This window comes from Apodemus sylvaticus, chromosome 3 (genome assembly GCF_947179515.1).
Source record: "Apodemus sylvaticus chromosome 3, mApoSyl1.1, whole genome shotgun sequence".
Taxonomy (NCBI): domain Eukaryota; kingdom Metazoa; phylum Chordata; class Mammalia; order Rodentia; family Muridae; genus Apodemus; species Apodemus sylvaticus.
The window spans coordinates 137,034,231-137,062,228 of NC_067474.1; the positions used below are offsets into that span (position 1 = coordinate 137,034,231).

The following is a 27,998-nucleotide window of genomic DNA, read 5'->3' on the forward strand; positions in this document are numbered from 1 at the left end:
TTGGATTTGGTTTTTTAGAGACAGGGTTTCTCTGTGTAGCCCTGGCTGTCCTGGAACTCATTCTGTAGACCAGGCTGGCCTTGAACTCAGAAATCTGCCTGCCTCTGCCTCCCAAGTGCTGGGATTACAGGCATGCGCCACTACTGCCCAGCTACAATGCACTGATCTAAGTGTGTGTGTCCGTTATACCTAAAAATGTCCCAGCCACCATAATGACCAGCCAGTTTCAAATTCTAGGGCCTTCTTAGACCATCCAGAGTTTGCCAAGGGCCAGTCTTCCTCATGTGGGCCTTCAGTGCTGACCCCAGAGCTCTCAGTCTGTATAGCTCTGGGATGCTGTGTGCATTCAGTCTATGCTTGGGGTAGGGGGATAGAGAGGGGAGGGCGATTGCCCACAAACCCCACGGAGAGGACAGAGGAGCGGGGAAAGGACCAAAATTTTAGCAGGAAATGGCCAGGGGAAGCAAGGGCCTCCCATTGCCCCTGTCTGTGCTGTGATAACATAGGAGGGTTTCCTGCCTCTGGGGAGGAGCCTGACCAGATGGTAAGGCAGTAGAAGCAGGATGCTGGGCAGGGCCTCAGTGGCAGCCACAGGCCTTGACCACCATGTTGCGGTGCTTCCGCAGGATGACGTTGTTGCTGCTGTCATAGTAGAGCACAGAGGTGGCGCTCAGTTTGGTGGGTGCACAGCACGCCTTGGGGACAACATCTGGCTTCATCAGGTGCACCTGGCAGGGAGGGAGGGGACACAGGCAACCGTGTGAACCTGGTGTCCTCCTCAAAGAGCTACTCAGCAAAACCTCAGCTCTCACCTGCTTCCTTTCCAGAAGATCTGAGCCCCTCACTAGCCCAATGTCATTCTCCACCTTGGGCTAGAGCAGGTCCCTCACTGTAATTTGTTCTGCCCACTGACCTCAGAGCATAAGCCCGGCTTGGAGGTCATGGAGAGTCTCAGCTCCTGGTCTACTGTCATATCCGATTCTGCCCAGACACAGACAAGCCTCCCAGCCCTGGGTGCCCACAAGTGCCTCTTCTGGGTCCTCATTACCCGATACTGCTCTGTGCTCCACTACATTCCCAACAGTTATAGAGCCGTGTGTGTGTGTGTGTGTGTGTGTGTGTGTTGTATGTGTGTGTGTGTCACACTGCAAAGTGAGTTATAATGCTCATGGAACCAATGTGTAAGTTCTGGAATGCTGTCCCACTTGCCCTGACTCAGCCTCATAACTTCGAGTCAAGGCTGTCTTTGTGGGTAATGAACAGAACTGGCCATTTCAGTGCTACTGGGTTTGAAGCAAGTGCTAATCCACATACCCATCTCTAAAGCAGCCTTTACTCCCTGAAAGGCTCAGTGAGCAACTGTTTCCAGCCTTGAGATATGCTCACCCAGACCTGACAGGACCAGCTGAAGTTCAAACTGGACTCCTCTCGGGGTCCCCACCAGAGTAGAGGCTAGAGGGAACAAGAACCTATCTCCTCCCTGTGTGTGTGTGTGTTTGTGTGTGTGTGTGTATGTGTGTGTGTTCAGCTGTCTAGAGCTTCCCCAGTCCTGGGAGTGGGGTCTATAGGAAGCAGTCTGGTGGGCACCCTCTTCCCACAGGCTTTGCACTGCAGTCCAGCTATGACTGGCATGGGACAGCAGCTTCACTGAGGCCATGGAAGGAGGGCAGGCCTACAGGGTGACATATAGCCAGACTGGGACCTGGGGGCAGCTGTTCCTCACCTCTCCGTGTACATCCTCATGTGACATAACTAGCATATGCTAGCTGTTGAGTGTGTCAGTGGCAGAGGGGGGAGGGGCATGGCTGAAATGGCTGGAATCCAGAAGGGGCCATTTCTGCGGTGGGACATTGGAGAGAGGGGTGTTGATACCATAGGGCACCTCCTTACACTTGCTTCAGCCCTGGGCTTCGTCAGGTGACAGTGTGGAGAACAGCCTTTCATTCACTCAGCATCCACAACTAATTCATAGTTTGCATGGGGCCATCTGTGTATTGTTATTATTTTGTATTATTTTGTATTTGTGTATTTTGGTTTGGTTTGGTTTGGTTTGAGACAGGGTCTCCCTATGTAGCCCTGGCTGTCCTGGAACCTGCTGTGTAGACTTGATTGGGTACAGGGGTGGATTTTAAGGCAGGGTTTCTCTGTGGAGCCCTGGCTGTGCTGGTCCCCACTGTGTAGACCCTGCCTCTACCTCCTAAGAGCAGAGATTAAAGGCGTGTGCCCCCCCCACACACACTACCCCAGCTGACTTCGTTCTATTGCTGACTGGATGTTCCTGATGCAGAAGGGCAAACCAGGCTCCCCCAACACACACACACCCCGTCAACCCCCCTCGCCTGTCACTATGAGCAGCTTTACCCTGGAACACATGCTCCTCCTCTTGCTCACTGTTGCTTTGCTTGTGTGCTTACCACAGCCTCTCCAGGGGACAGAGGTTGCCCTGTCAGTGCTGGGACAGCAGGGCTTACTGTAGCCAAGCTGTTGTCAACAGGGGAACAGAGCCCAGAGCAAAATGGGAGGAGACTCAGGTGAACTCACCATACCAGCCCCCCCCCTTACTTGGGAACAGCACATTTCACTGACACCCTGGGCTGCTCCTCCCAGGACAGTGGCTCCAGGGGTCCAGCAAAGGCTGGTGGCCACAGTGAAAGGATTCCTTAGCGTCCGCTCAAAGCTGCTCTTTTAAACTCGTGATGCCCACTCTGGGCCGTCGCTTGGCACAGCCTCTTGCTAGATAAACACAAAGCTGTGGGACCCCAGGAAAAAAATTCTAGGAGGTGCCAAGACCAGAGTCAGCAAGCACAAATGCCTTTTAATACAGGCTGCCGTGTGGCTTCTGCTAGAACCTGCCTCCTAACCGAAAATGGCCCAGAATCTAAGGCTTACCAGGGCTACCCTAAGAGAACAGTCAAGAAAGAGGTGTGATCAGAAACAGCAGCAGAGGTGGAGTTCTGGATAGATCTTAGTTGGCTGTGTGCCTGTTCACCAGTCCTGGGAGTGGAGTCTATAGGAAGCAGTCTGATGAGCACCCCCTTCCCACAGGAAGAGTACACAGAAAGCCCCAAATCTGACGCACAGCATCACATAAACTGGGCATAATATGACACATGAATAATCCAGCACTCTGGACCAGAGGTGGGCGGAGCAGAAGTTCAGAGTCATCCTTCGTTACACACCGAGTCTTAATCCAGCCTGGGATGTAAGCGGGGAGGCATTAGGAATGACCCAAAGCCCAGCACAGAGCCAAGCGAGGCCTCCATGCCAGGCAGCGCGGATGAGGAAACATGGACACCGCGGAGGTCGCATCCACTGTGTCCATTTTTCACTAGTGCATGGAGGTCACACAGGCTCCTGTTGGATGCCCATCTGTTGTAGTATGCCCCAGTGTGATCACGGGGACTGTGGTGTGTCAATCTGGGTCCTATACAGGTCCCCAGGCTCCCTGGTGTCATGTGCTGTGTGTGCACATGCGCTCCTCTGCACACAGATGCCCACATAGCAACAACTCTTACTGAGGTTCCAGAATCAAGCTCTAGCTGAGTCTGCCTAGAAAATTCCTCTTTGTTGCTGTTCTTACCACTCCTTGCCCCGTCCCACCTGTCGCAGCAGGCCACTGTGGTACTGACCAGAGACTGCAAGATGGCGTGGTTGGTGGCATTCATACAGGAGTCCAGTGGAAAAGCGCACTCCCCCTCACAGTAATAGGCAGAGTAGCCCTGGGGTGCAATGACCCAGTCCTGTGGGTGGGAAAGGGGGGTTACCATCAATGTCCTTCCAAGACCATTGCCCCAGCTCCTGTCACAGTATGACCTGAGGCTGTGTGCCCTCATCCCCTCAGTGACCCTCACCTCAGCAGGTGAGGCTGGACCCCAGCTCTGCCCTTCACACCTGACCCCCTCTGCCATCTCCTCCACAGCTGCCCCTATACCTCCTACAGCAGCTGTAGCAGGAAGAGCCCAGAGGCCCTGCCCACCCAGCCTCAGTTTCCCTGTTGGAGTGCTGATGGCTTACTGGGCAGAGCGCAGGCTGCCTTCATTTTCATGGCTTTTATACCCATTAAAGGCACAGGAGCTCCACCCCCACCCTGGAGGCACCAGGGTCTGCAGGTGGCGGGCAGAGGAAAAGCAGAAATTACCAGCCAGCCGAGGTCACGGAAGCTGACGTAGAGCTCATGCCTGCGGCAAACCTCTCTGCCGCGGGAGCCGTGGCCATCATCTGCAGGGACAAGAAGCACAGTCTATTCAGGTCCTGCCCTACAGAGTTGCCATGGGTACTCCTGGAGGTGATGTGACAGGCACTTTTACAATGGACAATAGGAACCGTAAACCACTGGGATCACCAGTTCCACTTCTGGATCCCTGCTCATGCCGTGACCCAGCTCCATGGTCCTTTTGTGCCTCCATCACCACAGGCTATGGCTGTGTTCAGCAAGATCTCCCACCTTGCTGCCTGGGAGGCCTCCAGATACTCCAGAGAACACCCCAAGCGGACCCAGGACACACACACACAGCTTCTGCTTTCTTCTGCAGACTCTCGACTGCAGCCTCTCTCCTACCCAGGCACACCCCAAAGGTCTCCAATCAGATCTACCGGAAGGCTACCACTTTGTAAAGAGGCCTCTGAGGAGGCTCAACCCCACCCTCACCAAAGATCCCTGGGAGTTTGTTGGGGTGTGGAAGCTCGTTCGTTTTCTTTGGCTGCCTCCTCTTCAGTGGTCTCGCTGCCCGAGGGGCCCGCACAGGACTCTGGCTGGCCCTGAAGAAGGTGACCATGAAAGGCTGTCTGGAGTGAGGTGCTTGTCGTCCAAGCAGACCAGCCAGGCCAGGATCCATGCTGTGCCCTGGGAGACAGAGACAGAGACAACAGAGAGGGAGGTGGGGGGACTTGACTTGTGGGTGGTAGCATGATACCTATGAACCTGTGTCCTTATCTGGAAACCAATCTAAGCATTCTGGCCAGCAGGACTGAGGTGGCAGGGACAGGGACCTCCATAGCCACAGGCATCCCTACTGGTGATAACCTGATAGACTTGAGAAACATTTGACGAGGAGTCAGGATTTCACCCTTAATTTCCTCAGTCGGTCCTCACTATAACCCCATATTTCATTTTGGGGTTGGGGATAAGGTGTAGGGGGGGGATAGGGACAGTGTCAAGACAGCTTTCTCTGTGTATCACTGGCTGTCCTGGAACACACTTTGTAGACTAGGCTGGCCTTGAAATCCACCTGCATCTGCCTCCTGAGTGCCAGGATTAAAGGTGTGCACCATCATTCAGTCCATGTTTTATTCTCTATGGAACACAGGTCACTGTCACTCAGAGATGACCAGAGTCCACTGCTGGCGTGATGCGCAGGACTGGGACTCCTTGGTCCAGTGATCTAACAAGCATCGTGGTCCTATCAGTCTATACTTCCTGGGGATTAGAAGGTGTGATTCACGACACACCAACTCACGGGCAGCCTCTGCAAGGACAAACCTTGGGCTCATTCTCCCAGCATGGCAAGCTTGCTCGTGCAAGGGCAGGACATTCGCTGCCTCTCTGGTTCCCACAACCAAGGCCCCAGGCAGAACAGGGACAGAAGTCAGAGCAGTCACAAAGTTGAGGGTTCAGTTCACATCCTGCTCACTCCAGTGCCAAGGGTGTGCTCACTAGGACAGCCGATGGCTTCAAAGAAAGGAGGGGCTTCAGGGAGACAGACCAGAGCCCTGTGCACAGGGAGAATGGAACCTGTACAGGGGGATTTCACCCCAGAGCCACTAAGGACAGCAGATGCCTCCAAAGACAGCACAGGAGAGCAGCCTCCATCACTAGCTCTGGCTTTCCTAGTGTCCCTGCCTGCCTGTGTCCCGTTTCTTTCTAAATGCAGAAGCACTCTATTATGCTGGTGTGGTGGCTCAGCCTACAAACTCGCAGAAAGTAAAGGCAGGAAGATGGGGGGCAGGAGAGAGTTCAGTCATCTTCTGTTACACACTGAGCTGGAGGCCAGCATAGCCTACTTGAAATCCTGCTTTTAATAAAAAACACACCACACAGATCTGATTGCTAGTAGGTTGTCTCCACTCCAGAGGATGGCCGCACATCTACTTGCAGATGGGCAGCAGAGTGGACTAACCAATAAGAAAGGGAAGCAGACAGGGAAGCATGAGAGGAAGAAGTAGGCGCTGGGGGATGGATTTGATCAAAACACATTGTATACATGTATGAAATCTTCAAATCATAAATACAAAGTATCATTAAAAACCCAACCAAACAGTGTAACAACCTCAGAATGAGTCTCCAGAACACCCAGGCACACACAGCAGCTCACTTTGGGGGTTTCACCTCCCATCTGCAGTCAAGTTCCCTTCTGGTGTCAGAATACAACTCAGACCATTTCCCTCCTGCCTGTGTGAGATCCCACACCAAAGCCCGACCATGCTCACGGTTATATATCACTAACACAGGGCTGTTGTTCACCTGATTTGTTACACGAACCAGTGCACACACACACATGCATGTGTGTGCACAGATAAACTCTCAGACACCGATGTGGCTCAGAGGAAGAGTTCTCAGTGTGCCCAAGGCCCTGGAAGGCGTGTACAAGAATCCACAGGGCTGAGGCCACGGCTCAGTAGTAGAGCGCCTGCCTAGTAAATATGAAGCTGCAGGTACAACCCCAACACAAAACCATAAAACACAACACACTCATATGTGCATGCACTCGTCTGTTTACACGATTTGCACTCTGCCAGGCTCTTCCTTACACAATGAGGTCAAGGCCTCTGCCTGTCGCAGACAGTCCACTTAAAGGCGAGCCCTTCACAAAGCTGGGCTCCACACCAGGTGTTCACAGCCATTTGAAAGAAAAACTCATCAATTCAACCTTTGACCTGGGACTTCACCTGCCGGGCAACAAAAGTGGCAGTTGTGAGACTCGATCCCAGGAATGTGGCCCAGAGCTGTGGGGCAGGACTTGGAGAGCTGCAGGTGTGCCCCACCCCCAGGAAGAGACCCAGATGGGTCAGGCAGGAAGGATGGGAGGCAGGGTGAGGATGGTGGGGAGCAGGGGCTGTGAGGAGCCAGAGTCTCAGGCACAGAGGGAGAGCTGGGGAGGGCGCAGGGCCACACACTAGGAGGACCGAGCAGCTGTGAGCAGGAAGGCCTTGAAAGCCACAGTATCAGACCCACAAATGACACAAGGGGCAGGCTTGGACCCAGGGCAGGCCTTGTGTCCCTGTTACTTACTGTGAAGTCCCCGAGCCCTGACTTCTGGGGACACAGAGGCCACCAGTGCTCGAGGCTCGGCCGCATTTGTTTTTCTTTTGTGTAACTGGTCTTCCAGGCTCTTCTGGGCACACAGCAGCTTCAGAGCAGCCCCTGGCTGGACTCGTCAAAGCCAGAGTGGGGAGTTGCTGTGCGGGGGACTGGGGACGTTTGGAGGCTCTCAAGGTAAGGTGGGCTGGACTGAGAGCCCATGGTGCAGCGAAGCCAAGGTTCCCGTTTATGGTTCACAAATGAAGACCCATTGACCATCCACTACTCAATGCCTGGAGCAAGCAGCCGCAGACAGCGACGCCTACGCTGCCCAGCACACGGCAGAGGCCTGAGTGAGGGTGGAACAGAAGCTTAGAGGGACTGAGGCTGCGCTGTTTCGGAGAGGCCTGGAGAAGCGGCCTTGCCCAGGCCGGAGTGCACCTGTCCTACCAGCTTTGCTCCCGGTCCCCGTCATTAGATCAGACCCTAACTAACAGTGGGCACCAGGCTTCCCAGCTCTGGATAGAAACGCATGAAGGGGAGGTGAATGCTTCTCAGGGCGTGAGCACACGTACACACACACACACACACACACACACAATTTTCTCACATTAGTTGTGAGCTGAAGATTCAGAATGACAGATCCCAGAACTGCCACACTGGGGTCAGGAAGTCAGGACAGCGGGACTTCCGGAAGAGAGTGTGAGTATGGTTTAGGCAACACTGGATACTGCACTTTACTAGGTAAGAATCCACCCGTGCCATTGATTAGATTGTAGATTCCACCTGTGCTAAGGCCCAGCTTGTCCCTACACACACTGGGACTGTTAGTGCACAGTGGGTCTCCCAGGGGGAGTACCAGCACCAAGCACCTTCCTGAAGTCTGATCCCACAGGAACCGCACCTGCCTGCCTTCTAGGGATGCACAAGCATCTCCCAGGAGGAAGGCTGGTGCAGGCAGGATTCAGGAAACAAAGTTAAGAACGGAAACGAGGACCCAAGAAGACAATACAGAGGGACAAGATGGCGCGTTCCTCCTCCTGATCAGGGATCCACAGTTCTGCATTTCCTGGCAGCAGTAAAGCAGCACCCCGTGCACTCTGGGTAGGATGTCTTCCTGCCCCGCGGCTTTCTCCATGTTTCCTGGCTCAGTTATGAGGGCAGCGCTGGTGTTGAGACCTCCCAGAGAACCCTCTGGAGCCTTGTATGTGAATGTCACCGAAAGTGGGAGAGGGAGACGAGTGTTGTGAAACGGTTTGATCAGAAGCTTTAGTTAGGGACAGGACACACAGGCTCGTGTTTGGTTTTTAATTAAAACCACGTGGCCCTTGGTAGATACCATCTAGCAGCAGGAAGCCCGAGGAGCCAGTGTGGCACAGTGGTCAGGTGCCGCCGAGATGTCCAGTTGTTACTAAGTGGCAGATCAGCCCTGGAGGGCTGCTCAAGCATCGGTCTTAATCTGCTGCATGGGCTTGAGGTTGGGGCTCACCGCAAACGGACAGCCTGTGGTGGCCTTGATGTCATCTATGGAGGAGCCCTCCCACATCTCCACCAGCGTCAGCCCCTTACTCGGGTCCACGTCAAACACCGCCTTCTCGGTGATGATGAGATCCACGCAGCCCTTGCCGGTCAGTGGCATGGTGCATTTGTCTAAGATCTTGTGCTCCTTTGTCTTGGTGGAGTGTTCCATGGTGACCACCACTTTGGTCTTCTTACCAGACACCAAGTCCATGGCCCCGCCCATGCCCTTCACCTTCTTGCCTGGCACCATCCAGTTGGCCAGGTCGCCGTACTGAGAAACTTGCATGGCCCCGAGCATGGTCAGTTGGAGGTGTCCGCCGCGGATCATGGCAAAAGAGTCATCGCTGGCGAAGAAACAGCCCCCGGGAATCACCGTCACTGTCTGCTTGCCTGCGTTGATGATGTCGGCATCTACCTGATTTTTCAAAGGGAACGGGCCCAAGCCCAGGATCCCGTTTTCACTGTGCAGGTAGACGGTCATCTTGGGGCTGATGTAGTTGCTGGCCAAGAGCGGGATGCCGATGCCCAGATTGGCATACATGCCGTCCTCGAACTCGAGAGCCGCGCGCTTGATGATGCGCGTCCTGGAGGGGTCATCCACTTTGCTGCCGGGCGCGGGCTTGCTGTCACGCGTGGTCAGGCGCTCGATGCGCTTCTCGAACCTCGGCCCCTTGATCACGCGGTTCACGTAGATGTTGGGGATGTGGATGTCCTCCGGGGCAAAAGTACCCACGTCCACGATCTCCTCCACCTCCACCACGGAGATGTCCGCGGCCTTGCACATGGGCACGTTGAAGTTGCGCGCGCTGCCCCTGAAGATCACGTTGCCCGAGCGGTCGGCCTTCCAGCCCTTGATCAGGGCGAAGTCAGCGTGGATAGCATGCTCCAGCAGGTAGTGGCGGCCCTCGAACTCGCGCACTTCCCGCGGCTCACTTAGGGTAAGCAGGTGGCCTTCGGGCGAGTACCGGATCGGGGAGCCCCCTTCCTGCACCAGCGTGCCGTAGCCCGTGGGTGTGTAGAAGGCGGGCACACCCGCGCCAGCCGCGCGGATGCGCTCGGCCAGGGTTCCCTGCGGCGTCATCTCCAGTTCCAGCTCGCCCGCCAGGTAGAGCTTCTCGCAGAGTGCGTTCTCCCCCAGGTAGGAGCACACCACGCGCTTGACCTGCTTGGAGGCCAGCAAGATGCCCAGGCCGAAGTCGTCCACGCCCACGTTGCTGCTGACGATCTTTAGGTTCTTCACGCCCTTGGTCTTCAGCGCCCCGATCAGGTTCTCAGGGATGCCGCAGAGCCCGAAGCCCCCGAGCATGACGGTCGACCCATCCTTGACGCCCTCCACCGCCTTCACCGGGTCGGTGTAGAATTGGACACTCCCGCTGCGGTCCGAAGCATAGCGGCGGACAAGGCTGTGGGGCAGCGCGGGCCGTGGGCGGTGAAGAGAGAGCCCGCGTGGGAGCGCCCAGGCCAGAAGCCTCAGCGCCGCCATCGTCCACCGGCCACGGGGCTCCCAGCTCCCGGACAGAGAGGGAAAGGCCAGGTGCGCCTTGTGAGAGCGGCGGCGCACTGCCTCTGCGCTGCGTCACAGAGCAGGGAGGAGGACACTGCCAGGGAGGTCGTGGGACTCAGTCAGCTGAGGACAGCCTTGGCCATCCCTGCCTGTCTCTCAAGAGCCTTGGACAGACACTCCAAACCCCTTTCATGCTGCTGACAACTGGCTCTGAGGGTCGGGCTACACTGTACCCAAGAGAGCTCGCCCTGGAGAAGAGTGGGGGTGGGGCAGAGCCAGGTTAGGATCCCCTTCCTGGAGGGAGGGGCGGAAGTTAGCGGGTCTTTTAAAGTCACAGCCCCATCTGTCACCCCCTGCTGTTAAACTCCTCTAACTCACCTTGTCACTTTTCCTGAACTCAGAGTGACCCCTGCCTGCCACCTGTCTGTCCTCTCCTTCCAAGTTATCCTCCAGCTTTTGCTGGACTCCAGAGAGACCAGGTTCCTGCCCTGTTGTCCTTCCTGTCCTCCCTGCCCTACAGAAAGGAAACGTCCCAGGAAACCCTGTGAGTGAAGTATAAATCTCTGTATCCCAGGAAACAGACTTCGGTGCTGAGTTACAACTCTGCAGAGCTCTGCAGTTACAGGCTCTGCGCTCTGAAAACCTGGGCTGCAGAGCTCCACCCCCCACCCCTCCTTCCTAGTACAGAACCTGTCAGAGTGGAGGCCTGCTGCCCAGAGAGGACTGTTTTCCTGGAGAGGATCCTGGCTCTCAGGAGGTCAGTTGCTGTGTAAGAGGGAGCAGAAGGCATTCCTGGTTGGGGCCTCGCCATGTCCAGGACCTCACCAGTCTGCCTGTCCTCAAGAAAGGCTAAACATCTCCCTTCCCAACACCCTCCCCTCAGGTGAGAGGGCTCTGTGTACTGGCCTGGGGGCCTCTGCTGGAACCACCTCCCAAGACCCCCAGGGCAGCTCCCTGCTAAGTCCTAGAGCCTCACCATCTGCTGTTTCCACATAGAGGCGGAGTCCCAGGTCCCTGTGATGGTTCGGCAGCCATCGGTCACTGGCTGCTGTGATGTCCAGCACCAGCCAGCCCTCATCCTCAGATCGGAGCGTCTGAAGATCCAAAAAGAACAAGTCAGACTCCCTGTGGACATGAAAGAACAATTAACCAAGGGCTGAGGGAGGCTGGCACCTGTATCTTGTGCCTGCCTGGGCACCACTCTCAGAGCCTCTTCCCTGCTTGGCTCTGGGCTGGCCCCCTTTGCTACCACATTTCCCTGATCATCAACCCTTGGCATTTTAGGGTCCATGTGCTGATGGGGACACTGGCTCAGTGGCTCAGTGCTGTGGCCTAGTGAGCGCCCCACAGCCAGAGTGACAGGGCAGGAGTTCCAGGCCAAGCCCCTTTCTCATGTCTGAGGCCCCTCTCCCAGGAGGCTTCCCTTTCCTTTCTTGGAAATGCACCCTCGTGCAGGACCCCTGCCAGAGACTAGACCGTGAGGCTATGAGTGGGTGGGCACCGGGCAGAGGGACGGTACCTGTTGGAGTGCTCCTGGACCACTTCAAACATGCTGATGTGGAGGGTCTTGTTGAGCGGGTGGATGCTGGGCTCTTTGTATATCCGGAACTCGGCAGCGGTGACAGCCTCCCCGGCCGGGATCTGGGTCAGGTCAAAGTGGAATTCCTTCCAGTGAGGCTCCTGGGAGCCCAGGGTACGGTCTCGCTCCACTGGAGGACAAAGTGGGAGTGGGGTCATCGCCAGGAGCCAGGATGGCTTGTGCTCAGAGTAGGACCCCAAGCAGCCTGCGTGGGGCCCGTGCCTGCTCTCTACACAGGCTTGTGTCTGCCCTGGGTGCCCACCAGCTCCCAGAAGGTGGGGTAGTGGGAAACTGAGGCAGTGCCCTGCATGCCCCTGGGCCCACAGGTGAGTGGCAGAGCCTCCTCTCAGAGCTCCCAGGCCAGCAGCAAGATGGACATTGGTCCAAGGTAGAGAAACAACTCCATCCTCAGGGAAGAGCCCTGTGGACAGGGACATAATTGACTGATTTTCAGTGGGACAGGACTCCCGGAGCCTGCGCTTGTGTGACAGCTGAGTGGGGCTGGGAGGGCTGTGCTTGAGTTTCTCTTGGTGTTCTGTGAGAGGCTGTGTACAGTGCAGGTCACATCACCAGGTCAGCAGCAGAAGGGTCTTAGGGACGGGAGAGGTACGGTGCCAGGCACCAGAGGACAATGCGAAGGAGACGGGTGGAAAGCAAGAGAAAAGGTGACATCTGAACTGGTGGACAGGATGTCTTGGCAGTGGCCACGCGTACTCTAGGCAAAGGGCAGTTGTCTGTAGACCCAGACCACAGAGTGTCACAGCGGCTTTGGCTGGGATCCAGGGCCTGAAGCAAGGCTGTGCCAGGAGGAGCCATGTATTCTCAGGGACCCTGCAGAACCTGCTCTAGGGAAGGATAAGGGATGCCTCGGACAACAGCTGACCAGAAGCTTGGTCCGGGAGCTGACCTTGCCTCTCTATAGCCAAGCCCAATGTTTTAGAATAAAACCCTTGGCCATCTGCACGGATGTGCCAGGGTAGTATATTTAGGGTCCCCTCACTTCAGCCTCTTGTCACTTTCAAATGCCAAAAATCTGTGTTTCCGGAAAGAAGAGGTGGGGAGCCGCCTAGCACCTTCCCCAAAAACCAACAGAGATTTTAATTATATATTTTAGTCTTAAAAAAAAAATCCTCTCTGTGGCTTTGGGCTCAGTGACCACAAGCCAGGTTTTAAAAAGCATCAAGTTAAGCAGATGTCAGGAGCATTTCCTGTCCTCTGCCTAGAGTCCTGGCCCAGTGACAGACAAAATACAGATGTGCTGGGCAGAGCTAAGGGGCAGCCACATCTGGACAGAAGCAGGTGGAAAGAGAGGAAGGAATGGACAGTGTGTCCCACAGGAGCAAAAGATGCCAGGCACATAGCACATGCCCACCCAAAAGTGAAGAGATGTAACCCTTGGCAGATGTTCTGCCCCTCCCTCGGAGGCAGCAGTGGGAGGCAGGGCGTCTGAGCCTTGGTTTGGTGTTCTTCCTGCTGTGAATATCTCTCCTCGTGTGTCCTGTATACTTACACACCCACAATGTTGGTGATAATTTCAGTGAGTTCAGGAGCTGTGCGGGCGTCTCTGCTACACAACTGTGCAACCGGCCCTGACGTCTAGAATAAAGTTGGTCCGGGCTGCTGCCTGTGTCACAGTATGGACAGATATGGTCCCTCAAGCAAATCTTCATCCCCACTTTCAGGACACAGTGGGGCTAACAAGTGTATCTTGGAAGTTTTATTGGGGACTGACTCTGAGCTCTGTGGACACCCTCCCTCAAGGATATATGTGACCTACATAAGGCATCTTGAAATGCCCGTGGACTGAACTAGCCATCACGTCCAGACCTCTGTGCTATGGGTCTGTGAAGGCAAGAACCAGCACAGGAAAGTCCCTTGGTTGTTCCAGACAAGCAGTAGAACTGGGAAATGGGTGTGACTTTCATCTGAAGTGGATCAAAGGTCCTAGGAGGGCACGCCAAACAGAGCCTGCTCCGAAAGTGGCATATGGGATCACCTTGTTTCTTCGCAGAACGAGGGGTCTGCTCTGTGCCCACTGTGGTTGGGGAAGCTGGGTGGGCACCCACCGCAGAACAATGTCTGGGGCCTGCTCTTCCCTGTGCCAGTTCTTGAACAGCTACCTGTCTCTGCCCTAGCGAGAAGCTCTAAGAGGACAGCATCTCCATGAGACTCGAGTACAGCCAGGCTGGGCTGCACAAGTGCAGGAGCGGTGGGACCGTGCTGGCCGCCTGAGCTCTAATTTCTCAACGTCCCCCACCTATCAATGTGACAACCTTGAGAGGCCCATGGGGAGCATGTGTGTGCTCTGTGCCTGAAATGCAAGCCATAGAACAGCAGCAGACACATTCAACTCTTCCTCCCTCCCTTCCTCCCTCCCTCCCTCCTCCCCTCCCTCCTCCCTTCCCTCCCTTCCTCCCTCCCTCCCTCCCTCCCTCCTTCCCTCCCTCCCTTCCTCCCTCCCTCTTTCTCGCTCTCTCTCTTTCTTTCCTTTGTTCTGAGATAGGGTCTTGCTATGTAGCCCAGGCTGGCTTTGACCTCACAGAGATGCTCCTGTCTCTGCCACTGATTGCTGGGATTAAAGGAACGAACTACAACTCCCAGCTCAATTTTATTTTTCTAAACGAAACTATGGAACAGGAAACCATGACTCATGAAAATAAGTCAGCTCAAAGGCATACAGAAGGTTTCGCAGTCGTCTGCTTTCATCCGTCTGCTCTCGGGCCGTTCACTGGGATCAGCGTCCACGGCTATTTACTGAGCCTTCAATACAGTGTCAAAAGCATTTCCTTCTCCACGCATACCCAGTCTCACCTTCCCATAAGTTAGGGTCTGGAATCTACCAAAGATGCTGAGACTCCAAGAGGCAGCCCCTCAACAGTGCGCTGGCTGGGACAGAGCACCATATAGCATCTGGACTTTAATGTGCATGTGGGCACGGGACCTGGGAATTCTAGCTCCTAGCATGGCTCCTCCCATCACAGCAGCCTGATACCATGTGCTAGTAAAAGCAACAGTACAAAAACCAAGAGAGAATTAGCCAAAAGCAAGACAGATACCCAGGGAAAAATGCATAAAATGCCCACTGTGCTTCCCAGCTCCTGGGTGTAGAAAGATCATGCCATGGAGATGTGGTTTCTTGGGTTTTCCCAGTGAAGTCCTGTTGCTGGCTGTGACGCTGGCACAGCACGGTCCCTGGGAGATTCAGACTAGGGGGCACACTGCTGATTTCCTGGCCGCTGTCCTGCATCCTGAGATATGGCCTGCCAGGAATTCTCGGAGTGACTCCAGAAGGACTGCTGATATTTGGAGCATGGTCTCCAAGTAGAACATCTCTCCCTTTGCAATTAATAATGGGTAATGGAGGGGGTCCCAGAATCTCATTTTGGGGTACGTGGGAGAAGGTGCTTGATGGTCTCTTCTCTCAATTCTGATAGCTTCATAAAATTCTTCCATTTTGCTGGCAAAATGGCTAAGGTTAAAAGCATTTACTGCTCTTGGAGAGGACCCAGGTTCAGTTCCCAGTACTCACGTGTCAGCTCACAACCACCTGTAACTTCAGTTCCAATGGATATGAAACCCTTTTCTAACCAGAGAACTTACACACATGCACCCATGCACACACACACATGATACATGCATATGCACTCAGGCACATAAAATAATTTGTTTTGTAAATTCTTCAATTTCTGTATTAATTTTCTTAGTGGCATTCACAAAAACTACACACCTCACTTATTCAACACATTTTCAAATTTCATTCATTTATTCATTCTGTGTGTGTGTGTGTGTGTGTGTGTGTGTGTGTGTGTGGCCAGTCGGTCTGTCACAGGCACTGTCCACAGTGTAGGGTGTTGTAACAATGTCCTGCATTTGCAGGATTGCCTTCCTCTCACCAGTAGCAAAGACCAAAATTGACTCCAGATATTGTCCAAGACCCCCAAAGAGGCAGAACAGGCCGTGGTTGAAAACCACTTCCTTCGAATAGTGCCAGATCTCTCCAGCCTTGCTGGTTAGGAAGTGGAATCCTCTCAGTGGGTATCTAGTAACAATCAAGAAGAATTAGAAAGTCTTTGACTTCCAAATTCAACTTCCAAGATAATGTCCCAGAGACAGTCACAAAGATATGCAAATGCTCAGGGCTGTTGCAGTGTAACAGACCAGAAACAACCGAAACAGCAACAGGAGACTAGCTGTGAACTGAGTAACCCTCTCAGGGGGACACCACACAGCTGGAAGAATCTCTTAAGATACCATTTAGTCAGCCGGGCGGTGGTGGCGCACGCCTTTAATCCCAGCACTTGGGAGGCAGAGGCAGGTGGATTTCTGAGTTCGAGGCCAGCCTGGTCTACAGAGTGAGTTCCAGGACAGCCAGGGCTATACAGAGAAACCCTGTCTCGAAAAACCAAAAAAAAAAAAAAGATACCATTTAGTCTGTAGTCTACCGTGACATGAGAAAAAGCAAGGCAATGCAGATACTACATAGTTTATGATATATACACATACATCACATGCCCACATGTTAAGGCACATATGTAGTTGTGTGTGCATATGTGTGCACATGTGTGATGCATGCATGTGAAGGTGTGCGTGTGTCTGCCTGTGTGCACACATGTGGAAATCAGAGTGGGATGGCTGATGTCTTATGATATTCCTCTCCACCTTATGTGCTGGAGACAAGGTCTCTCATTGAGCAGGAAGCTTCCCAGTCAGTGAGGCTGGCTGTCCTGGCAAGCTGTAGGGACCTGCCTGCCCCCACCTCCCAGTGCTGGGGTTACAGCATACACAGCTGTGGGCAGCTTTTAACATGGGCAGGAGGGATTCAAACCCAGAGAGATGGTCTTAACCACCAAGCTAACGACCCAGTATTTTTTAAATAGGGAGCCAAGCCACAAGCGAAAAACAAACAAAACAAAACAAAAAACACTGAGAAACTGAGTGCTGAAAGCGATCAGAGACAGAATCCAGGGGACAGGAAGCAAATCAGACTGAGCACAAGGCTCCAGCGTGCATTTTGTAGAGATTTCACAAAGTCTGAAAGAATAAACGCAACAAAACCAAAGCATAGTATTTGAACTAACTGTATATTGAGTTGGTGGCTGGTGGCTTAGCTACAATAGGGTTGTGTGTGTGTGTGTGTGTGAGAGAGAGAGAGAGAGAGAGAGAGAGAGAGAGATGTGTGTGTGTGTGTGTGTGTGTGTGAGAGAGAGAGAGAGAGAGAGAGAGAGTTTAAACTCGAACAATTTGACTATACATTCTTTTTTTTTTTTTTTTTTTTTGGTTTTTCCAGTTTCTCTGTGTAGCCCTGGCTGTCCTGGAACTCACTCTGTAAACCAAGCTGGCCTCAAACTCAGAAATCCACCTGCCTCTGCCTCCCAAGTGCTGGGATTAAAGGTGTGCATCACCACTGCCCAGATTTTTTAAAAGATTTTATTTTATCTATATAAGTACACTGTCACTCTCTTCAGACACACCAGAAGAAAGCATCAGATCCTATTACAAATGGTTGTGAGCCACATGGGGAATTGAACTCAGGACCTCTGGAAGAGCAGTCAGTGCTTTTAACTGCTGAGCCACCTCTCCAGCCCAGCTATACATCCTTAGGGAAGGAGCTAGAGAACAAAATGCAGGGGCGGAGAGCCAGCTGAGTGCCCACAGAGCCAGCTGAGCGCCCACAGAGCCAGCTGGGCGCCCTCAACACCTGCTGCTTTTGCAGAGGACCTATGTTCAGTTCCCAGCACCCAGATGGGGGACAGCTGTCTTTAACTCCAGTTCTAGAGAATCCAGTGGCCTCTTGTGGCCTCTGTGGCCTCTGTGTGTACATGGTGGACAGATATACATGCAGGAAAAACACTTATGCATGAAAAATGAAAGCAAATCTTTTATTTTAAAGAGTACTCGGATGAAGCCAACACTAAAAGGGCTTCACAGTGGCCAGAGGGACAGTAGGAGAAGCATGTGAGCTTGCATTCCAGAAGCCACATAAAAAACAAAAACAAGCCAGGCATAGCAGGTCTTCTCACCTCAGCACTGTGGGGGTTGGGTGTGGGGTGTGGGGAGGGGGTTGGGGGAGATGGAGACAGGTGGCTGTCCAAGGCTCACCTAGCTTCATCAGAGAGTTCCCAGCTAGGGAGAGGCTCTGTCTCAAAAAATAAGGTGGAGCGCTTCCAAGGAACAATACCTAAGGTTTTCCACTGATCTCTAAACACACACACACACACACACACACCACTATACCTGCACTACTACACACACACACACACACACACACACACACACACAACATGACACCACACACATACCACACTATCACACACACACTTGCACATTACCCTACACCACATACACCATACACACACACTATTCTACACCACCCAAGCACACATACCACACTACACCACACACACACACACACACACTATATATACCACACACACACATAAATGCGCACACAGACACATACTACACTACATCACATAAACACCACACACACACACACACACACACACACACCACATGGTTCAAAACACCACATATGTTAACACAGAGCACTAAGAAGCATCAGACATTACTAGCCTTTCATATGAATCTATGCGGACGTCTGGGCTGGGCATTCTTTGTTGTAAACATCATTCTCTGCATGTCTAGGCTTTTGAGCCGTATCCCTGGCCTCCCATCAGATGCTCACAGGATCTCTCCCCTAGCTGCAATAACAATGTCTAGATATTGCCTAAGATCCTCAGGGAGGTGAACTGGCTCCTGCTGAGAGTCACTGCCCACAGATGAGCCTAGCTACCCATGTGCTATTTTAAAACCTGGTGAACCAAGACTGTAGAAAAAGCTAGGCCAATGAGATGGGTTGGCTTTCTACACAAGCCCAATGACCACAGTTTGATCCCAGAACCCACAGTGGAAGAAGAGAGCCATCCGCCAAAAGTTGTCTTCTGACCTCCACATATGCACTGTGGCAAATGTTTATCTGTAGTCAAGTACACATCCAAATATTTCTAATTTTAAAAATAAAATTTTAATTTGAAAAATTAAAAATCTGTTTTTTAAATTACATGTATGAGTCTGTGTGGGAGGATGTGCACATGAGTACAGGTACCCATGGATGCCACAAGAGGGCGTACGATCCTCTGGAGCTGGATCCACCCAACTTGAGTACTGGGAATAGAACTCAGACCTTCTACAAGAGAAACAGAAGCTGTAACTGCTTAGCCACCTCTCCAGGTCCAATAATAAATAAAAATTTTAAATGAAAACAAAACAAAACAAAACAAAAGCAACAACAAAACAGCATTCAGAGAGGTGAAGGAAGAGGAAGATTTCTCTAACAGAGAAATCCTGAAAAACACAAGGCTTGTGTTATGTGTGTGAACCCTAAAGAAGCTGGCATGGCTGGGATCCAGTGGTATACAAGAGGACCACAGAACAGCCGGAATAGCCAGGCTGTTCACAGGACACTCTGTTCCTTACCTCAAATAACTCAGCCCAGTGATCTCAGACACCCTGTACCCTAGAAAGAATCCTATTCAGTTCAGTTGTTGCTTTAATTGTTGCTTGATTCTGTCACAGTCTGTGGCACTCAGAGGCACACATGCTGTGTTTCCAGCAATGTTTCCAGCAATGGGGTCTTGGGAGAGGTTCGGTGTGAAATCATTTATCCCACAAACATGAAGAACGGAGTGTAGGTCCCACAATCTGCATGACCGCCAGGCAGGCTCAATGGCTTCTTGCAATCCCAGCACTCATGAAGCAGAGAAAGGATGCTCAGAGCAAGGTGGCTAGCTAGACAAGCAGGAATTGGCAAGCTCTGGGTCCAGGGAGAGACCCTGATATCACATAAGGTAGGGAGAGACTGAAGAAGGCACTGATGTCAGCTTCAGGTCTACACATGCGCGTGAGCGAAGAAAATGGAGTTTCCAGCAAGGACTCTGGACAGGCAGCTCCACAAAGCTGAGAGATGGGGGACATGACACTGCCCTCAGCAAAACTGTAAATGGGAAGTTGAGTTTACCATCCGAACTGCCCAAGGCTTTGAGAAAACCCTGGAACCCTTGGCCAACTCCTCCAGCCCCTGATAAAACCAGCTCCAGATGCCATGATTTTGGAAAAGGCCACTGTGGGCAGGAGGTGGCTTCCCTGGCCACACCAGTGTCCACATCCTGCCGGTCTACATCTGGGGTGCTGTGCCCATCCAGCCAGACCAGACCTCCACATGCCAAACCCTGTGCTGGTCAGCAAGACACTCACAAAATGTTGGCCTTTTTTTTTTTTTCTCCTAGACAAAGTTAGATTCACCCAGACAACCTAAATCTGTCCTGCCTCTGACCAGAAGAAATACTTCAAAAGTCCTCCTCCTCCTCTTCCTCCTCGTCCTCTTCCTCCTCCTCTTCTCAGAGTGGCTGGCAGGAGACTGAGATCTTCCTTCAGACTATCACAGCCCCTCAGGGCCCATGTCTCAAGGCCCTCCCTAAGCTGTCAGGACGCCATCTTAGCCTGTGCCTTTCGCCTGAGACCCTCCCCACACACCTGCCTCCTCTCAGGCTTATGTTTTTCCTAGGTTCTCTTCTGCCTGACACATTTTCTTTTGCTCAATCCAGCTGAAGAACTTCCTCCTTACACACCAGGTTCTGGGTCTGTCCCCTTCCCTTGTGTCGTCAGTGGGTTCTGTCCCTGACTGAGGTGCCCCTCTGGATGGTAGCTCTTTAGGGCAGTAGCTGAACATGTCGGGTGGATGCTGCGTGCCACCCATTAAGCTGCTGTGTTCCGTGGACAGATGGCAGCTTCTGCTCTTCCCGGGACTCTGGCTCCGTGTCCATCACTCACAGCTCCCAGGGCTGGGGTGCTGCTGCTGGTCTGTGTGACCACATCACAGTGAGTCCCCTCCAGACACTGATGTCTGCGCTTGCTCTGAGATTTGCTTCCTTCCCTGATGGGGCCCTCGAGGGTGGGGACAGGTTCCCCAGGCCCTGAGGAAGAGGGGCCGGGCTTTAACTGCCTTGTGCTGCTGTGGGGCCCTGGGGTTGGTGACCTGTGCATTCTGCACCTGAAGGAATTTCTCCCACCAGGAGCCTCAGCGCAGCGGTGAGGCCCAGCCTCACTCCTGAGGTATTTTCAGCTGAGCCTCCCTCTGCACTGGCTTTCTTTACAGGCCATTTCCATAAACAGCTCTGCACACATAATTACCGGTCCAGTCCTCAGCTGGCTCCAGACCCCAAATTAAAAGGGAACACCCGCACAGGCGGCCACATCAAGCCTGCCGAGGTAAAAAATAATTCCCAGGAGATGTGAGCAAGGAATGATTCTTCCAGAGGAAACTCAAGGACATGGTCCATGATGACACATCCCGATTACCTGCCTATCCTGTGACTCACTCTTGCAGAAACCCCCCATCAATGGACAGGGCGTAGGCACAGTTTAAGTCAGAACTGGGAAGGTCTTCAGGGTTGGGGTTCTGAAGCAGGAAAACTGAGGCCCACAAGGGGTTCTCTGTTGAGGCCCCATCTGAACTCAAGGTAGTGTGACACCAGCTTTCAGACCTGGCCATGGAAGTGTGTGGACCTGGAGTTCAATAGTGGCGTATTGGGGCGGAGGTGACTACTCTCACCATGTTCTCTGTCTATAAGGAAGCCACCTTCTTCCCTCTGCTGGGTCTGATGGAACTGGGGCTGTCAGGAGGTACTCAAGGATGTGCTCACTGCTGCCACCACAGGGATGGGGACAGCCCACGTGCACCCCACGGGAAGCAGCTCTCCGTGCTCCCTGACTCCTTCCCCTCCACCAGTCTGCCCAGATGCTGGGGCACATGGTGCGGAGGGAGGCATGGAAAGCCCATTTGGGACATTTCTAGGTTGCTTCCCAAGGACAAGGAGAAAGAGGAACTATCTGTGACCCTAAATCAGACAGAGAAAGCAATGCCCTAGCAGATGCAGCGTGCAGGCTGAGACTTCAGGAAGGAGCTTGCCTGTCAGGGATGGAAGAGCTGGCCTAGGGCAGTTGTCTGGAAATCTCGCCCATCTCTTATAAAACAGGGGCTGGGTTTATCCAGTCTCTAAAAACGGATGTGGGCGTGGGTGAAGCTCAGTGGTAGGAGTACTTGCTTAGGAAGGGAAAGACCCCAAGTCCAATGTCCAGGGCATGCGTGTGTGTCCATGCGCGTGGACACAAACTGAACAGTCTCCTTCTTGGAGAACAGCAAGCTTTCTGTACACTAAGCCATCTCCAGTCATGGCTTTCTTTTTTCTTTTCTTTTTTAAAGATTTATTTATTTGTTTGTTTTGTGTATATGAGTACACTGTAGCTGTGCAGATGGTTGTGAGCCTTCCTGTGGTTGTTGGGGATTGAATTTAGGACCTCTGCTCGCTCCAGTTAACCCCGCTCCCTCTGGTTGGCCCATTCAATCAGTCCCTGCTTGCTCCAGCCCAAAGATTTATTTATTTATTTATTTATTTATTTATTTATTTATTTATTTATTTATTTATCTATCTATTTATCTATCTATCTATTTATTTAGTTAGTTAGTTATTATATGTGATTACACTGTAGCTGACTGTGTCAGATCCCATTATGGATGGTTGTGAGCCACCATGAGGTTGCTGGAATTTGAACTTAGGACCTTCAGGAGAGCAGTCAGTGCCTCTTACCCACTGAGCCATCTCTCCAGCTCCCAGTCATGGTTTTCTTTGTCCTTATTTATGTCTTTTTCTTTTCTTTCTTTCTTTCTTTCTTTCTTTCTTTCTTTCTTTCTTTCTTTCTTTCTTTCTTTCTTTCTTTCTTTCTTTTTCTTTTCTTTTTTTTGAGACAGGGCCCAACCAAGTTCCCCAGCCTGGCTTTGAACTTCTCAGCCTTCTGAATTCCTGGGACTATAGACAAAGAGAAGCTTCATTCAAAGTACTCCCAGGCAGAAAAGAACCAAATCTCAATTAATAAGAATAAATGAACATGGATCATGTGTGTAAGCCATTCATGCAACTCGGAAGAACCACAGAGACAAGAATGTGGGCGACTCAGAGAACTGCGTCAGGTGGGAGCTTAACAGGCAGCACACGGGTGGCCACACGCTACAAGATTCCATTTCTATGACGCTTAGAAACAGGCTGGAGGAGCCTTTGGTGAGAGGAATCACAAAGCAGTTGCCCAGGGGACTGGCTGGTAGGTGCTTGATTCCCTGGAGACTTCATTATCTCATTGTGGATGATCCGAATTTTATGGAACGAGCACGTAAACCTTATCTGAATGGCAGTGTACAGAGGACATATGCATCGGGTGTGGACGGACTGCTGTGTGGCCTTGGGACTATCGAAACCCTCTCTGAGCCTTATTCTCCTGTGGCAGTACTTGCAGATGCAAATGCAGGAACAGACGTGGAGGTCTGGGCATGTGGCCAGCACAACTGTCATCTCACTCGGCCCTGGCAGCCCCTTAAGATGAGCATCTCACAGAAGGGGAAACTGAAGCTCAGAGGGGGGAAGGGTTGCCTTTGAAAGATCAGATTATAGAGTAGGCACAGCATCAGGATGGGAGTGCTTTCTGTGTGAGTCCCAGGTCAGGAGTCCCTTGGCCCAGCCCTTCTCAGGTTCTCTTGTCTCCAAACTGGGTGGTGAGGGGTCTATCATCCCTGACAGCCATCTTCATGGCACATGTATGCATTCTCTGTCTCTCCCACTAGAAGGTCATCTCTGAAAGAACACAGGCAGCGTGACTGCCCCCGCAATTGGAACCAGGAGCCAGGCCTCCTAGCACATAGTAGGCACTGCATGACTACTTGTAGGAGGAATGGATGAATTAGTGAATGAATGAGTGAAGAAATGAAGGAATTCCCTGGGTAAGAGCCAAAGGAAGTGAGCCTGAGATCAGTGATGAGAAGGTCTCTGGCCGCAGAGCTGGCAGCAGAGGGAGGCCATGGCCGGGTCTCTACTGCTCACAGACTTACTCTTTCATACCCCGCCACCACACTTCATTGCTGCCCCAGCCCTTGGCCATCGGAGGCCTCGGGAATAAAAGCTCCTGGGCTGGGAAAGGGGTCAGTGCATATGCTGATGGCTACATTGTAGTCCTGCCTGGACTCTGCCTGTTAGTGCTGTTTTGCCTCAGTTTCCCCATCCAGAACAGAGCCACCTTCCTGTCCACCGGCATGGGCAGAGCTGGTCCTTACTGACTCCTTCCACCTTGGGAAGGAGAGGAGGTCCTGAGGCCACCCAGCCAGGGACAGGGCAGTGAGCCAGCAGGTTCCTCTGAAACAGACCCGATGATCAGGGCTGGGAGGCATCTCATTTTCCTGATACTATCACTCAGATGCCTGGAAGAAACTGCACACAGAGAGGAGGACACGTGGGCAGGGACAAGCAGGGACTAAGGGTAGGTCCGGGAGGGGAGTCAGGGTCTGGTGCTAAGAGCGCCAGGTTAGCTCCGGGCTCGCCATTCCCTGAGCACAGGGACACCGGGGTCAGGAATCTGCTGTCACACCTGTTCCACAGGGTCGCTGCTGCTGTCAGTGGCATGCTGGTTCCAGGGCTCTGGCCTCCAGGATCAGCCTGGCTTGCCAAGAGAACAGCATCTGGGCACGTGTCTGACACACAGGGCCCCCTAACCACCAGGGAAACAATCATTCTAAGATGGATGTAGTGGCACACCTTTAATCCCATCACTTGGGAGGCAGAGACAGGTGGATCTCTAAGTTTAAGGCCAGCCTGGTCTACAGAGTGAGTTCCAGAACAGTCAGAGCTACACAGAGAAACCCTGTCTTGAAGAAAAAAAAAATCCATCTCTAGGTTTCAATGTACACAAGACACAGACACACAGAGCTAATTTATCTTCCTCTTCTCCCAGCCTCTTTTTTTCCAACAGGATTTGCTGTTACTCTGATGCCCTGGCTGGCTTTACATATATGATATAGCCCAGGCCGGCCTTGAAGCTATGACAATCCTCCTGCCTCAGTATCCTGAGTGTTAGGATTATAGTCATACTTTAACACATGCAGCCACATAGAGAATTGACTGCTTTGTGTGCAAGGCTGGGCTGCAGCTGGAAGGGCTGGGGGTCAGCAGTGGCCCCACTCTGGGTTACACTGGGACGGACAGTGGCCATGTCCTAGTTCACACTCTCAAGGGCATATGCTCAAGGGAGGCTGCTTTTCTGCTCCTGTTCATCTGTAAGTCAGTCATATAACCTTGAGGACCAGTCACCGGGAGTACCATTTGTTCATCCATTTTTAGACAGAGTCTCATTTGTAGTTGTGGTTGGCCTGGAACTCATAGAGCTCCCCCTTCCTCTGCCTCCTCAGTGCTGTAATTAAAGGTGAGTGTCACCATGCCAGGCCTAGGAGTCCCATTTAAAAGGACAGATTTAGGCTCAGAGACAACAAGGGACTTCCCTAAAGTTGCACAGCAGCAGTAGGCCCTGGTCTGTTCATAGCAACAGTTCCCACCAGAGCTGTTCATGTTTTGACCAGCTGAGGGGGGTGGGGTGCAAAACATGGGCTGGGTGGTGATTCATTCTGATCAGCAGCTCCTCTGGGGACATTCTTGGGCAAGCCTATCCTTCGTTCTTAGTCCTAAGCCCTGGGTCAGCCTGTTCTAAGGATGGAGAGGCAGTTACAGCCCCACATGTGGTCTGGCCTAAGTCCCCACCCTGCCCTCTCGTAAGGAAACAGTACGCAGGTCCCTCCTGCCCCCGAGCTTTCCGTCCTAAATACCCACCTTCCCCCTGTGCTGTGCTCCACCCTACCTTGGCCCTCACCAGCTGTGGATGGGGAACAGAGGATTGGGTGCCCTCTCTACCTGCCTTCAGGTAGGGAAAGGAGTGGCTGAGGGTCCCACACACCCTGCTGTCCAGTCCCCTAGGTTCCTCTGCCCACATCCTCTCGAAAGCTCTCCCCACCTTGGAGGGAGTGTCACCAACCCGAGCACTGGAGGTAGAGCTAAGCCAATCCAAGTATCTTCTGGGCTATCTCAGGGCAGCCACTGCCTCTCTGTGCCTCCCTGCTCTCCCCTGGGGAAGGAGAGTGGGTACTTGATGGTCAGCGGCTGCTAGGAGGATTAGCTATGCTCTGCTGGGCTGGCCATGGCAGGGTCCTTGGTCTCAGCTCAAGCTGGGTATTCAAACCTGCCCAGGTCAGTAGCCACAAGCATCAGCAAAGCTGGTGGGGACCTGACCCACAGGGAGGAAAACCTCCAGAAAAGTATCTTTCAGACTCTTAGAAACTGGGGCTACAGAGAAGGCTCAGCACTCACTGCTCATGACTTCCTATAATTCTTGACTCCAGTCCCAGAGGATCTGACAGCCTCTTCTGCCCCCATGAGACACTGCATACACTTGGTACCCATACATACAGGCAGGAAAATCTTGTATACATAAAAGAAAAAAAATTTTAAAAATTTTAAGGTGGAGGATGTAGCTGGAGAGACAGCTCAGGAGCCAACCCTTTCCCTACCTGAAGGCAGGGATAGAGGGCACCCAAGCCTCTGTTCCCCATCCACAGCTGGTTGTGAGCACAGCCCAGGGGGGAGGCGGGTGTTTAGGACGTAAAGCTCGGGGTCAAGAGGGATCTACGTACACTCTTCAGCTTAGAGAGCAGGGTGAAGACTTAGGCCAGACCACATGTGGGGCTGTAACTGCCTCTCCATCCTTAGGATCTTCTCTGAGAACCTGGATTTGACTTTTCAGCACTCATATGGCTACCTCAAGTGTCTGTAACTCCAGTTTTCGGGCGTCTGATGCTCTCTTTTAGCCTCTGACAGACAAACATGCAAGTAAAACACTCATATACATAAGTAAAAAAATAAAAGACTCCTAGGAGAAAGCGGTCCTAATGTCTACAGATACTTGGAGAAAGGAGGAGCCACTCTTTGGAAGAATGGACTCACAGCTGCCCCTTGGGTCACTCACTGGCCTGACTCTCTCCATGCCAGGCCAAGGTCCAGCCGCTGGGGCCCAGGCCCACAAGACTACAGTCACGTCTGAGTCTGTCCACTCCACCTCCTGACACCGCACCCCACCCACTCACTTCCTACTGCACAGAAAGAGCCTGCTGTCCAGGCATGAGGGTCAGCTCTGGTCACTTTGATATGACCACAGGTTTCCGCACTGAACTTTGTCCCTCTCTTCAGGGCTGCATTTATCACAGTGACAGCATCATGGTCTGTTTACTCATCAGTCTTCCCGGGACTGTCTTCCGGTGCCACCTAGGGTACCTGGACATCGTCAGATCCCAACTCCTGGGTGCCTTGGTGGGCGAAGACCCTGGGCACTGGCGCTAACACACAGACCTTTCGATCCTGACCCCCTGCAGTCGCTTCTTCCTGTAGTTTTACTGAACCACGGCTCCCTGTTCCAGGGGCTTTGTATTACCTGAGGGCATCATCCGCGACAGGCAGCTACGCATGGCCACCCTCTCCTCCCCCTACCGCCCCACCCGGATCCCTGACGCCTTTCCTGCACTCACCCATGTTGACGAAGCTCATGACCAGGTCGGCACGGCCCAAGTAAGCCTGTGGCGGCCCGCCGTCATCGTCATCGGTCATGGCGTGATATAGGTCCAACATGAAGAGGGGCGCGGACGCTGGCTGCCGGGCAGCGGCGGGTGGTGCACGGGGTCGGGGCCGCCCGGGCAGCCCGAGCACCGCTAGGATTTCACGCTGCATGTCGCGGCGCTCCCGCGCTCCCAGGCGACGCTGGGGACAGGTGTGCGGGGGACGCGGACCGTGGCCACCTCCCAGAGCGCACAGAGCAAGTCCCAATAGCCAGAGTGGCCCGGGGCGCACAGCCATCTCGGACTTTCAGCGGGCGTGCATCCACTGGTAGCTGGCAGGGCTCAGGCGCGACGCCCGGACTGGAGGAGCAGACAGTGCAGTGGCTCCCTGAGTTCGCACCTGTCGCGGGCAACTCTGCAGTGACTGGGCACCACGCACTCGGCAGGTGATCGCTGCGCCCGTAGGTCCTTCAGAGCAACGTGGGCTTTCACTGCGCTGACGGGTGAGTGTCCGCAGAAGCACCTCGGTAGCAGCTCAGACTAGCAAGTGCTCTTCCTAGGCCCCGCCCCTTCCCGGACCAGCCAATGGCGTCTCGGGGGCGTGTCCGACTGCGGAGGGACGCCCCGGGATGGTCTCTGCTCTACTACTGGTGCGCGAAGTGGTGGGAGCCAGGTGGGTACTGGA

At 53.1% G+C, this 27,998-nt stretch overlaps 2 protein-coding genes across 2 annotated transcripts; both read right to left on the reverse strand.

Annotated features, from left to right (window-relative positions):
- Window positions 1–15: 15 nt before the first annotated feature.
- LOC127681234 (bone morphogenetic protein 8A) lies at window positions 16–27,998 on the reverse strand. The gene is made up of 7 exons (XM_052177275.1): window positions 27,287–27,998; window positions 11,782–11,971; window positions 11,239–11,387; window positions 4,649–4,843; window positions 4,139–4,218; window positions 3,630–3,740; window positions 16–728 (listed from the first exon to the last, which is right to left on the reverse strand). Exons 1-7 carry the CDS (start codon window positions 27,609–27,611, stop codon window positions 579–581), a joined length of 1,200 nt encoding a protein of 399 aa, XP_052033235.1. The 5' UTR covers window positions 27,612–27,998; the 3' UTR covers window positions 16–578.
- LOC127680093 (succinyl-CoA:3-ketoacid coenzyme A transferase 2B, mitochondrial) lies at window positions 8,651–10,241 on the reverse strand. The gene has a single exon (XM_052175668.1). It carries the CDS (start codon window positions 10,239–10,241, stop codon window positions 8,679–8,681), a length of 1,563 nt encoding a protein of 520 aa, XP_052031628.1. The 3' UTR covers window positions 8,651–8,678.